The sequence below is a fragment of the Pongo abelii genome, chromosome 8 (genome assembly GCF_028885655.2).
Source record: "Pongo abelii isolate AG06213 chromosome 8, NHGRI_mPonAbe1-v2.0_pri, whole genome shotgun sequence".
Classification (NCBI taxonomy): Eukaryota; Metazoa; Chordata; class Mammalia; order Primates; family Hominidae; genus Pongo; species Pongo abelii.
The window spans coordinates 139307918-139321807 of record NC_071993.2 but is presented as its reverse complement, the minus strand read 5'-3'; the positions used below and the strand labels follow the sequence as shown (position 1 = coordinate 139321807).

The following is a 13890-nucleotide window of genomic DNA, read 5'->3' as shown; positions in this document are numbered from 1 at the left end:
GCGGGAGGCCCTGGCTCCAGCTCTGCTGCTCGGGGAGCTCCTGTTTCCAGGGTGACACGGGCAGCTCCCCGGTTAGATGGGCTCTGAGCTTGTCTTGCTCAATTGTCCACCAGCTCCCCTTCTAAATGCATCCAGGGGCCACACAGGGCAGGTGACTTGAGGGGCACACAGTTGTGGGAAGCTGGAAGGGGACTCATGGCCAAGGCCCCTCTGGACCCTGCAGGGCTGGTGTCCACATCTGTGTGGGGACTGATGCCCTTAAAATACTAAGGAGACCGGGGTCCTGCTGCTCTCCAGGGAACCCATGCTGTAGTTCCATGGCCGTGATGGTGAACCTCTCGGGCTGCGGCTGCCTGTCTGTGCTGGCCAGGGAGAAATGCACGGTGGGGTGAGCAGCCATCTGACCCTGGCCATTAACTCAGAAACACAATTGTCCCAAGCTGGTGCCGACTCGACGGGGGCATCAGTGGGTGTCCCTGGCTCCTGTCTGACCCACACCGAAGGGCATCAGCCACCTGTGCACAGCCTTGGCCAGGTGGCACCACAACAACAAAATTCCCCCGAAAGGCTGCCGCGGCCGCTTCTGTCTGGTCTGTGAGGAGCCTGGGCACAGAATAGGTCCCACGGGCGACTACAGGGGGAGCGGAGGCGCGGGGAAGCGGGTGCTGACCATACTTACTAACACGCTCTTCACGTAGCCGGCAGTCTCAAGGGTCTAGGAAAGGAAGACAGCACGTTACGGAATTGCTCAGGGTCCCTGTTAGCCAAGCCCCTTGGGAGCCAGAGGACGGGGCCGCAGCAAACAGCCCGCCAGGTACCTTGGACAGTTCATCTATGAGGTTTTGCTGCTCCACAATCTGAAGCTTCAAGAAATCGACTTCTCTCTCATCCTGACTTTGATCAAGGTCGTTCAAGGAACTGGGTCTCCGTATGATTCCGGCTCTCTGCCTCTGAAATGCCAAGCAGCCTACATCACAAGTTGGGGAGTGAAGGGGTCTGGCTGAACACAGTGGGTGGGGGGGCGGGAGGGTCTTCTCCCTCAACCCGCACTGCCCACTCTCAGCTGCCCGGCTGGCAGCCTCTGCTCAGGCCTCAGAACAGCCCAGCAGCAGAGTCCCGGGGGAAATGAGGCCTATGTGGGCCCAGTCCCGCAGCAAGGGCAGGTCTGTGCAGCCCAGACAGACACGCGTGGGCCCTGCGGGTCTTCCAGAAAACATGGCTGGAGGGGATTGCTCAGAGCCCTGAAGCTGACGCTGGGTTGTGTGCCCATTTGCCACGTGGCCACTGCTCCCAAATACCTCCTGACTCTAACTCAGTGTGAAAAGAAGGGGGCTTCCATAGAGAGGGGTAAGGAGGGCGCCTCTCCCCCACGTCCGGCTGAATTACTCGTTGAGTAAACTCTGGCTTCGTGGCCTTCGGGGTCCTCAGGGCAGGGGAACGCAGTGACACTGGCTGATGGCCCCCCACTCCCGGCTCATGGCCTTGGCGGAGCAGAGACCCCTTGCCCCCGACTCCTGCTTGGTGCTGTGTGCCAGGCCTCCTCTCCTCCCCAACAGCCGGGACTCCGCAGCCTCTTACTACCCTCGCCCGGGATTTTCCGAGTTGGAGGCTGCCTGTTCCAGGCCCTCGAGTAAGACGCAGACAAACAGGCCTGGGGAGGGGACGCCTCACAGCTGCGTCCTTTGCAAGGTCAGGGCCTCCTCCAAGGCTCCCCTCCCCAGGGCTGGGCTTGGCAGTTGCCCCCCTTCAAACATGTGTGAGGCCAGACTCCAGCAGAAGGCCTGGCCACGCATCTGGGACCGGCTGTCATGCTAAATCTTGCGTGGAGAAGGGAGGAGATGCTGCCTGGAATTCCGGTGCGACCACGGCCCCACGGAGCCCCCCACCCCCTCACCATTTCTATGTTCTCCTGGGTGACGAATTTTAACTTGTTTTCCATTCGGCGTAAAGCGTGAGACAAATCCTCGTTCTTCCGACTGAGGCGCTTGTTTTTATCCAGCAGAGGCTTGTACTGACTCTCGGCTTCTCTTACACGCTTTAACTGAAAGACAAAATTAATCGCACTATGTGATTGTTCTTTAAGTGACAGAGAACCAGCAGGTCTCCACACAGAGTCGGCAGACTGACCAGAGCTTGAGCTGCAACAACGCAGTTCCCAGCCCTCTATTTGGGAAGTCCATGCCTCCAAGTGGCACCCACTGGCCCAGCGCCCAGGTGAACCCGCTCGCCCAGCTCCCAGATGAACCTGCTCGCCCAGCGCCCGGATGAACGCAAGCTCAGGGCTGGGCTCGGCGTCCCCGGGGGTGAGTCCCATCCCATTGACAGATGGGGATTAAGATGAAGACCAGCAGTCTGGGGGCAGCGCTTTGTTTTGCCAAGAAGGGCTGTGGTAAAACCGCCCAGCCCACTGGACCCTTGCAGACACGCGACAGCTCACGCACCCTGCAGGATCTCGAGTTACCTGGAAATCTCAGTGGCTATAAGGACCAATGGCACCAGCCCCACTGAGAGGCCGCGTCTGCACATCCCAGATCATCTGCAGAACAGAGGAGGCTTCTACCCCCACTAACGCAGAGCAGGGGTTAGTCAACCAGCCCTTGAGGGGCAAATGTGACCCCTAGCTGTTTTTGCTAATAAAGTTCAACTGGAACACAGTCAGGAGACTTCGACGCAAGGCCGGTCCTTGCAACCACCACTCCTTTTCGCAAAGAATTTTGAAAGTGGATGCCCCCCAGGTCCCCAACTCCGCAGTCACAAACCCCCAGGAGCCAGAAGTCCCCACCCACGCTCACCAGCTCATTCCTCTCTTCCGACAGCAAGGCGTTGCGGTCCTCCAGTTTGCGGATAATCGCACTTAACTCTGCGATTTTAAGCTGGAAGCGCCGGGCATCTTTTTCATCCAACTGCTGTTCCTAAAACAAAAATCAACTGCAAATAACTGTTCCTACACACAGGCCTGGGAAGCCTTTGCAAATCCCAGCACACTACGGGAACCAAAACCCTGCCGTGGGACGAGCGCCTTTGCCTCCACGCGGCTGCTGGGAAGGTTCGGACCCCCCCCCCCAACCGGGGAAAGGCACCCAGCCCAGCACTGTGGTCACTGCAACTGTGTGAGGCAACAGAACCGACGGGCAGAGCGAGACCCTGCCTCAAACACAACAGCTATTTTAAAATAACATAAAGTAAAATAATGAAAAGGAGCAGACATGTCTAGAAGTATGCAGATGGAGAGGGCGGGGGCGTGCAAATGCAGAAACCGCGAGTGTGGGTGATGCCAGGAAGACGTCTGCCAGCTCCCAGCCCTCTGCCTGGCCCCTGCCGCTGCCCCTTCAGGAGGGTACGCCCCCTGCCCCACGGGGCGGCATTTCTCTGGTACAATGACATGAGCACGGGAAAGACACTTGTTGGAGACTTCCAAAAGAGGTGACACCTCCCTCCAATGGGGCTTCTAAAGAGCCATTTTTGGGACCCCTGAAACTTCACTCAAAAATTGGTGGAAACATTTGAATCCGGTTTCAAATCTCTCTGGAGTGAATGCTGTAGTCTACCACGCACCAGCAGAAGGGGCTGGATCTCATTCAAGGAAGCCGTCTGAATGAGATCTTAAAATAATATTTTCTATTCTTGAAATGTCGCTGTCCTAGGACCGGCTCAGCTCACACAGTTTTATCCTCAAAGCGAACAAGCAGCATCCAGGATGGTCCTGGGCCCGACTCGAGTTCCTCATTCAACAGGTGCAGGAGAGGCTCGGGGTCAAAGACCCAGAAGGACCAGCTGGAGGGTCCTGGACTTCAGATCCCCCAGGGCGTCCCAGAACCACGACAGAGGATGTGAGTGCGGAGCGGCAGCAAGGAAGCGGGTGGAGCTCAGCCCGGGGTGGTTGGCAGAACCCACACAACAGAGCGGCCCAGGGAGGAGCACACAGTGGCATGATCACATGAGAAGCAGGTGGGAGGGTGACTGGTGATGAGAGTGCCAGAAATCACCCTTGAGGGGCCAGCCGGGCACGTGGTGGGCAGGGAGCTGGTGCGCCAGCCTTCCCGGGCCAGAGGCAGAGGCCGTGTGCTTGGAGAGGGCAGCAGCGCATACCCAGCACAGCCTCCTCCCGCCAACCCAGGGCCGGACTCCGGGCCAGCAAGTGCCATGGACTGCAGCAGAAGCCTGAGGCGGGGGCCCACAGGAGGGTGATGAGGCCGGGGCCCATGGGAGGGTGACAGGGCCAGGGCTGATGCTATGTTGACAGAAAGGAAGAAGACGAGTCCACCAGCCCTCTGGGCCAGAGCCAGAGGAGCTGAGCACCTAGGGCCAGGCTGGGTGGGGAGGTGCCCAGGCGGGAGGGTGCTGGCTCAACTCGGGATCTGGTCTCCTGGGGGAGTGGCCCATGCAGGGCCATGCAGCCACATGGCCGGGTCTGTCTGTGACACGGGGTGGGCCGGCGGGCCTGGGAGGTGCTTACAGGGCTTCCTGAGTGGTCTGAAGCGTCTCCTGCACCAGCTGCATGAGGAAGTTCCCGTCTGGGGCTGCCCGGGTGCCGGTCGGCCTCTCGGACCTGGGACAGCTGCTCATCTAGAGCCTCTTTTTGGAGCTGTAGTCTCTGAGCATGCCCGGCTTGAACCCCTAACTCTCTCTCCAGCACGAAGACTGCTCTGTCTTTAAATTTTATCTCCTCCATCTACAAGGAGAACAGAACACAATCACACAGGCGGCAGGACACGGATCTGCAGTTACCATAGAAACGAGTGCAGCCCTGCCAGGCTCTGGACTCTGAGACCGGAAGCAAAAGCAAAGCATCCTGGACTGAGAGCAGGAGCCCACGGCCCTGGGCTGAGGCACGACACCCGGGCTCCCAGCAGGCCCTGGCTCAGCCGGCTACACAGAGCTGCTGCCAGCGAGAGACTCCTTCCTGACGGTCCCCAGGCTCTGTGTGCTCAGCACGGCACCCCATTCCGTGCTGTCCTGCCGGGGCCCTGGGTGCACACGGGGGTGGTGTTTTCTAGCAGGGTCGGCAGAAACCACTTCCAGCTCCTGCCTCTGCTGTAGGTTGGACAGAGAGGAGGACACCCAAGTTACCCAAACTCTGCCAATAGGAAGGTGCCACGGGCAAGTTTCTTCCCTAAACAGGCAGGGGAGACCATGGGGAACACAAATCCTGGCCTGAAAGTCAGTGTGCTGCCCCTTCCCCAGCCCAGGCCACTCCCCAGGGTAGGGCTGTGCAACGTAGGGGCACCACTGTGGTCCTTGGACACCGCCCCTCCATGCTTCTGGGCATGGCTACAAAGCCGGGGCCCCACACAGCCGTCTTCAGGCAGAGCTACATTGCTCATTAATCTGGCTGCCAGCTGGGGCTTTCGGGGTGAGACGGTAGCCCAGGGGTGTGCAGGATGTCTGGGGTCGGCCAGTGGCTGTGAGGGGTCGGCAGCCCTCCCCACCCTCCCTACAACGTGGCGCTTTGTGCTCAACCTACGAAGGGAAGAAGCCCTTCCTTCCGGGGATACGGCAGCCGCTGCCTGCAAGCACCCCACCCTGATTCCAGGAATACGGCAGCCGCTGCCTGCAAGCACCCTGCCCCGCTTCCGGGCAGGAAGGCACCAGCCAGAACGCAGGGACAGCAGACCCGACAGCCCCCCGCTCTTCAGACAGACACACTCGGCACTTTGGGCGCCATTATCCACGGCATTAGATTTATGAGAAGACAAGGTCTTCGGGGATGAACAACTCAGTTTGAAATATATTTTCAAACAACAGAGCAGAATGGGATATCTTGCTGCTTTACCCATTGTTTGAGGTTTAAACAAGCTAATAAATCTGCTATTGCTGAAATTAGCTTGGAAACAAAGAAATGAAATGTCTAATTAGCCCGGATGGAGCAAGTGATGAGCTGAACAGAAGAAAATAAACCCTTAATTGCTAAATCCCCATTTTCTCTGCACACAGCAATGCTGAAAGAGGCAACATAGTCAGTTAGTGGGAATGGGGCCGGTGAAATAAGAGCGTGTCCATCAGCAGCTGTGCCTGCGGCCTGGCATTTACACTCTCAGACTCAAACAAGATTTTATCAGGAGCCCCCACCTTGCTCACGGTGGGCTGTTTCCAGCAGCAGGCAGGGCAGGATTCGGGGGCTTTCCATGCCTGTGCAGACACCACACCCCACCCTGCACTTCTCCCCATGGGGCTGTGGGTGGGGGGCAGCACACCTGTCTCCTGTCCCACCTGCACCCACATGGACACCCGGGGGAACAGCCCTCCCAGCGGGCTCCGGACTGAGAGGGCTCCCTGGACACGGGATGTTCAAAGCTGAAACAGGTGTCCTGGTAAACCAGGTTGCGAGTATCACCCCACTACCAGCATCTTCCACTGGGATGAACGCTATGGCTTCCAAACAGCTGCCCTGTGTCCACTCCTGTGCCTATCTAAGCTGGTCCACTCACAGCCTTAGAGTCAGCTCCACAAACAAGTCAGAGGCTGTCATAAAACATCCTCCTCCGGCACTAAGAACAGGATCCACAACCCTTGCCGGAGCCCCCGGGTGCCCCAGAGCTCCCATCTCCCCAGGCCCCACATCCTCATCCCAGAGCTCCCATATCCCCAGGCCCCACACCCTCACCCCAGAGCTCCCATCTCCCCAGGCCCCACACCCTCGCCCCAGAGCTCCCATCTCCCCGGGCCCCACACCCTCACCCCAGAGCTCCCATCTCCCTGGGCCCCACATCCTCACCCCTTAGGTCCCCTGTCTGTCAGGCCCCCACACCCTCACCCCATAAGCTCCCATCTCCCCTGGGCCCCAACCTGCACCCCAGAGCTCCCATCTCCCTGGGCCCCACACCCTCACCCCAGAGCTCCCATCTCCCCGGGCCCCACACCCTCACCCCAGAGCTCCCATCTCCCCGGGCACCACACCCTCACCCCAGAGCTCCCATCTCCCCGGGCACCACACCCTCACCCCAGAGCTCCCATCTCCCCGGGCCCCACACCCTCACCCCAGAGCTCCCATCTCCCCGGGCCCCACACCCTCGCCCCAGAGCTCCCATCTCCCTGGGCCCCACACCCTCACCCCAGAGCTCCCATCTCCCTGGGCCCCACATCCTCACCCCTTAGGTCCCCTGTCTCTCAGGCCCCCACACCCTCACCCCATAAGCTCCCATTTCCCCAGAGCTCCCATCTCCCCTGGGCCCCAACCTGCACCCCAGAGCTCCCATCTCCCTGGGCCCCACACCCTCAGCCTATAAGCTCCCATTTCCCCAGAGCTCCCATCTCCCCTGGGCCCCAACCTGCACTCCAGAGCTCCCATCTCCCACACCCTCACTCCTTAAGTCCTCTGTCCCTCAGGCCCCCACACACTCACCCCATAAGCTCCTATATCCCCAGCCCCCCACACCCTTACCTCATAAGCTCCCATCTCCCTGCCCCCCAACTCTTCCCCATACTCTTCATCCCCTGAACTCCTGTCTCCCCGCAACGCCCCCATACTCCCTCACCCCATGAACTCCCTCTGCTGCCTTCCCCACCCCCCAGGACCCCCTCACTCCCAGCTGCAGAGGATGCCTGGAAACTGGAGAGAAGCCCCTTGGGACGGTAGTCTCCAGGGCAGGGGCTGTGCAGGCCAACGCTGGGGCTGGAGGAGAGAAGATACCCCTCCACTCTGCCCGCCCCCCGAGCATGCCCCGCACAGTGTCTCTCAGCATGGGGCCCCGACACGCAGCATCACAGCCACCTATGACGGCTATCCATAGGCAGATCCCTGAGCCCCCCAAGAGGCGCAGTTATAACCTCTAGGGTGGAGCCTGGGAAGCTGCATTTTATAAGCCTCCCTGCTGTGAAGCCCACGGACATGATCTCACCACTGCCCCACAGTTCTGAGGCCCCTGCACACGTGCGTCCCGCCACAGCCATGAAGCATGCTCACTACACAGGGCACGTCATTACCCCAGCATGGTCACTGGCAGCTGTGGCTGCTCCCAACCTGGGCTGACCACGCCTCAGTGCTGCAGACAGATGACTGCCTAAGGTGTTGGCAGAGTACCTGCAACCCCCGAGCAGGTCTTCTGACCCAGGGCTCATGGAGCCAGGATCCTTCCAAACACTGGGCCTGTGCAGGGAGCCCTCATGTCTGGCAGGCGTCACTCACACCACCTATTCCTCCAGAGGGGTCTGCACCTCAGGGGAGCCCTCCCTCCGCAATAACTCTTGGTTCCACGGGTGGTGACTTGAGCATACGAATGCGCCTTGTGAGACAGAAAAGGCTGCTGCTCCCAGTGAATGTGCTAGAGATAAGGAAGGAGATGTGCTTTGTCCTAGCTGGGGCTTGTTTTCCTAGCACAGAGGGTCTTGATGAGAGAAGGAAGGACCCCCATCACCCAGCACCCAAGAGCTTAGAATGGGTGGGGGAGATGGGAAAAAAATACACAGATGAGATACAGAGCCTGGTCCTATTATTCCCTGTGAGAAAGCAGAGACCTGGGCGGGGGTGCGTTGGAGGTGCTAGAAGAGGCTGCCAAGCCTCCCTCAGCCTCTGGCAGGGTAGGAGAGCTCATATGATGAGGGAAACGTGATATTTTAGGAGCCCAAGCCCCTTGATGCCCCAAAGACACCAGAACTTACTGCAAGTCTGGGAATTAACCCTTGGGAATTTTTCTCTAGACAGAATGTCCAGGTCCCGTCCCCCTCAATCATGGGATAATCTGCCAATACCATGAGAAGGTGGTTCCCAAGCTTGGTGGTCTCGTGCTGGAATCACCTAAGCAGCTTTCTGGAAAAAAAAAAAAAAGGTACTGATGCCCAGAAACTTCTGGTTCCAGACGTGATGGGGTAGTTGGCATTAGACTTACCCTTCTGCGGTGAATAAGTCTAGAAGCTGAAAAAGATACACGACGCAGGGGCAGGAGGAGACAAGGAAAGCAGTGCCTGTCAGCACAGGGCCCCGGACACACAGCGTCACAGCCCCTGCGACTGTTGTCCACAGGCAGATCCCTGAGCCTGTAGATCAGTGCCTCTCATCACGGGGCCCCACCTCCCCTAACGTTTTCCCTGAGGGCGTTCTTGCAACCTCTCTCCTGGGAAACAGAGCCCGAGCCTCAGAGGCCTCTTTTGTTGCAGGACACTAAGATCAGAATTTGGTTGGGGCTGCCACAGCAGCTGGGATTTGGAGAGCAGAGGAGGGAATGGCAGAAAAGGAATGCCAAAGATCTGACTAAGGATTCCCTCAGGTCCTTGGTCCACTGCTAAGCTGTACATGTGCAAGGCAGGACTCCCCGAGGCCTTGCAGGAAACAGTTCCTGAGAAACTGAATGGTAAGTAGAAATGTAAGCGGTTGCACATGGCTGTCGAGACATTGCAATTCAAGCCCAGACAGAATAGAAAATCATAGTGAATTCTCTACATCCTGGCTACACTCCAGGGGCAGGACAATGTCCTAGGATTTTAAAACTTCATATTAAGAGAAAACAAAGCCTGAAACCACACCTCAAAAGGATCCAGGTAGTCTGCTAGTCAGTACCTGTCTGCTCAAACAAAACTCAACATTCTCTAGACAACAATAACATAATGCGCAGCCTCACAACACATCACCCACAGTGCCAAGACTATAATGAACATCATTAGACACGTGCACCCACAGTGCCAAGAATATAATGAAAATCATTAGGCACATGAAGAAGCAGGGAAAAATAACCAATAATGAAGCTAAGTCCATGGCAACACATCAACAGATGACTAGAGTTAGCCAACAAGAACTTAAAAAATAATTGTGATTGCTAGAAACAGACCCAGGGATGATGAGGATATTGAAGTAAGCCAATAGGAACTTTTTAAATCATTGTAATTAACTCACTAAAAATAATGTAATTAACACTTTATAATATCTTTCTAATAGAGATAGAAAATGAATAAAATGCAGTAATTCAAATGAGAATTAGGATCTATTTTAAAAAAGAAGTAGGCACTCAAATCCTACATACAAGGTCTAAAATTAGAAATTCATTACAAAGGTTTAAAAGCAGACTGGACACAGTAAAATCACAAACCCAAGATAAAATGATAGAAAATATCCAACCAAAGCACAAAAGGAAAAATAGAAAAATAAAACAGAATAGAGCTGAAGAAAAATATAAGGTATAGTCAAAGTGTCTAATATACATGTGATTGGAATCCCAGAAAGAGAGAGGAGGAGAAGTAATATTTGACTAAATAATGGTCCAGAATTTTCCATATCTGGTGAAAGACATCCCTTCAGATTCCAGAAGCTCAGCTGTCTCCAAGCAGTATTTTTTTTAAATTACAAAAACACACCTAGACACATCATACTGAAACTGATGAAAACCAGAGTTAAAGAGAATATCTTAAAAGTAGACAGGAAAAAAGACACATTGCCTGAAGGAACAACTCTAAGAGTGATGACTGGCTTTTCAACGGAAACTAACAAAATCAGAGGACACTGGCAGGACATCTCGAGTGTTAAGAAAAACGCCTGACAATGTGAGAGTTCCAGGTTCAATGAATACATCCTTGGAAATGAAGGCGAGTCAAGATGTCCTTAGACAAAAGTGGAGAGCGTCCTTTGTTAATACACCCACAATGCAAAGAATTCTAAAGGGAATCTTTCAGGCTGAAGGGAAAAGACTGCAGGTGAGAAATTGTGAGGATATAAATATAAAAGACCATTAGCTGCTTATGGGAACAGCAAAAGCCATTTCTTTGGGGGCTTATGATATGTGTCAAAGTAAAATATATGACAATCATAGGAGAAGTGGGTAAATGGAGTTGACCTATTGCCTTATAAGGTACTTGTATTTTGGGTATATGGCAAAATTACTAATTTATGATAGAATGTAGTTAAGGATACATATTAATATTTCTCTGTAACTACTAATGGAATAACACTAAATGTTGACAGAAAAGGAGATAATCCCATACGATGGTTGGATAACCCCATGGGATAACCCCATCCAAGGCAAGGAGTAGAGAGAGGGAAGAGGAGGGAGGGAGGGAAAAAAAGGAACGGGGGGATAAGTGTAAAAAACAGAGAGAGAAGAACACAAATTCCCAGCATAAGGAATGAAACAGGAGACAGTGAATGGATAACAAGAAGCTCTGATGAAAAGTCTAGCGAGCAGTGAGGTGCCATGGTTCACACCTGTAATACCAGTACTTTGGGAGGCTGAGACGGGTGGATCAACTGAGGTCAGGAGTTCGAGACCAGCCTGGCCAACATGGTGAAACCCCATCTCTACTAAAACACACACACACACACACACACGCACACAATTAGCCAGGCATGGTGGCGCACACCTGTAATCACAGCTACTTGGGAGGCTGAGGCAGGAGAATCGCTTGAACCCAGGAGGCAGAGGTTGCAGTGAGCCAAGATGGCACCATTGCACTCCATCCTGGGCAACAGAGTGAGATTCCATCTCGAAAAAAAAAAAAAAGAAAAGTCTAATGTCAGTAAGCGGGAAGATGTGTATTAACTGAACATACTCCTTGAAGGATCTATTTTACCAAACTTAACATAAAAATAAACATAAAATCTGAACTTTATATTTATTAAATACATTTAATTCATAATTTAAAAATATATCACAAAACTCCCAACCCAAATAGCTTCACTGGAGAATTTTCCAAACACTTAAGGAAGAAATATACTTACATTGAACAAACTCATTGAGAGAATACAAAAAGGAAAATAGTTCCAAAATCATTTTATGAGGCCAGCCAAATCTAGATGCCATAACTTGGCATGGACATTATAAAAAGTGGGAAAAAATCCTAAATCCAGTGTATACTTATATATAAAATGGACAATATATCACGGCCCAGTAAAATTTATTCCAAAAATACAATGCTTATTTTATACTTAAAAGCCAATTAACGTGTCATCTCATCAACAGAATAAAAAAAACACATGATCATTTTGATTTATGCATTAAAAGCATTTGACAGAATTCCATAGCCATTCATGAAAAAAATGCTTAGCAAAGTAGGAATATGAGGGAATTTTCTTAATGTGATGAAGAGTATTGCTGGCTGGACACAGTGGCTCACACCTGTAATCACAGTACTTTGGGAGTGATCCTCCCAAAGTTGAGCCCAGGAGTTCAACACCAGCCTGGGCAACAAAGCGAGACCCTGTCTCTACAACAAATTTAAAACTTAGCCGGGTATGGTAGCATGTGCCTGTAGTCCCAGCTACTCAGGAGGCTGAGGTAGGAGGATCACTTGAGCCTGGGAGGTCAAGTCTGCAGTTAGCTATGATCTTACCACTGCACTCCAGCCTGGGTGACAGAGCGAGACCGTGTCCAGGAAAAAAAAAAAAGTATTGCCAAAAAACCCACCAAAAACAAAACCAAAACAAACCAACCAACCTGCAGCTAACATCACAGCTGGTGAAATTAATATTTGATACTTTCATCTGCAGCTGGGAATTAGGACGGGGGTGGTCACTCTCAACACTTCTCTGTTCAAAGTTACACTGCAGGCCTTCAGTGCGTTAAGGCAAAGAAAAAAACAAAAGGTATGAGCTTGGAAAGGAAGACTTAAACTGTCTTCGGGATGAGGTATGGTGGCTCACTCCTGTCATCCCAGCACTTTGGGAGGTGAGGCGGGAGGACTGCGTGAGCCCATGAGTTTATGGCTGCAGTGAGATACGATCATGAGAACTTATCTCTCAAAAAACAACCCCCAAAACTGTCTTTGTTCACATACAACATTATGTATGTGGAAAATATTTTTTGAAATATACAAACAAATTGTTAGAATTAATAAGTGAATTTAGCAAGGCTGCAGGATAGAAGATCGATATAAAAATCAATGGTATTTTTGTATAGCAGTGAAAAATAATTGGAAAGTAATATTTTAAAATTTGAAAAGCAGACCATTTATAATAGCATGAAACATTAAATATTTAGGAATAATTATAACAATGATACGTAAGACCTCTACACTGAAATTTACAAAACATGGCTGAGAGAAGAGAAAATCTAACAGTAAACACACCAGGTTCATTAAGGTTCAAGGTGCCAGTTTTTCTGTGGAAACTGACAAGCTGATTTAAGTTTCATACAGAAAAGCAATAACAATCTTGAAGAATGGAAAGAAGGAAGTTGTAGAACTTAGACGACGAGATGTCAGGATGTGCTTTAAAGCGTCAGAACTAAGACGTGGTACTAATGACGCAAGGCAGAGCACCAGACCAGCAGAACGTAACGGGGCCTGGAAAGAGACCCGCATCTGCGGGCTCACTTGATGCATGACCAAAGTGCTATTGCAGTTCAGGGGGAAGGGACAGTCTTTTCAAAAAACGGTCCTGGAATAGTTGGATATCCACACAGCAAGCAGGGAACATGTACCCATCTCATACCATTCACAAAACTGAACTCGGATGAATTATAGAATTAAATGTTAAGAGAAAAACAATAAGGCATCTGAGGGACACAGAGGGGGCAACTTCATGCCCTAGGAGGGGCAGAGGATGTCCAAACCGGACACACACAGCACACAAAAGAAACCGACAAATTGGTCTTCCTTAAAATGCTAAGCTTCTTTCATCCAAAGGCAGCATGAGGAAGACAACTGGGTCAGCCACAAACTGAGAGAAGTCATCAGCGGGGAGAAGGTGAATACTCTGGCTTAACGGCAGGGAAGACATGAGCAGGTGTTTTACGAAAGGCGACATGCAGATGGGCAGTGAACGGCCCGCCTCTTTCTTGCCACTGTCCTAAAGAAATGGCAATACTGTCACTGATGAGGATGTGGAGTGAGGGGGGGCTCTGCCCACCAGCCGAATGGCTTTTCTGTCTTGGGGCAAAGCATCTGCCCGACCCATCACCCCACAATTCCCCTCATCACCCCGTGAACGCACAAGAGAAAGGCGTGCACGCGGCCACCCAGGATGTGACA

General features: G+C 52.6%; 1 protein-coding gene across 2 annotated transcripts in view; it reads right to left on the bottom strand.

Annotated features, from left to right (window-relative positions):
• Nucleotides 1-13890, bottom strand: part of JAKMIP3 (Janus kinase and microtubule interacting protein 3) — a 120575-nt gene that overhangs the window by 47840 nt on the left and 58845 nt on the right. For both annotated transcript variants that reach the window (XM_024253819.3, XM_063727825.1), the window contains exons 4-8: nucleotides 4457-4672; nucleotides 2793-2912; nucleotides 1895-2041; nucleotides 819-950; nucleotides 680-715 (exon numbers count right to left, since the gene is read on the bottom strand). In XM_024253819.3, the coding sequence (XP_024109587.2) occupies nucleotides 680-715; nucleotides 819-950; nucleotides 1895-2041; nucleotides 2793-2912; nucleotides 4457-4672 (651 nt within the window). The remainder of the gene's footprint in view (nucleotides 1-679; nucleotides 716-818; nucleotides 951-1894; nucleotides 2042-2792; nucleotides 2913-4456; nucleotides 4673-13890) is intronic.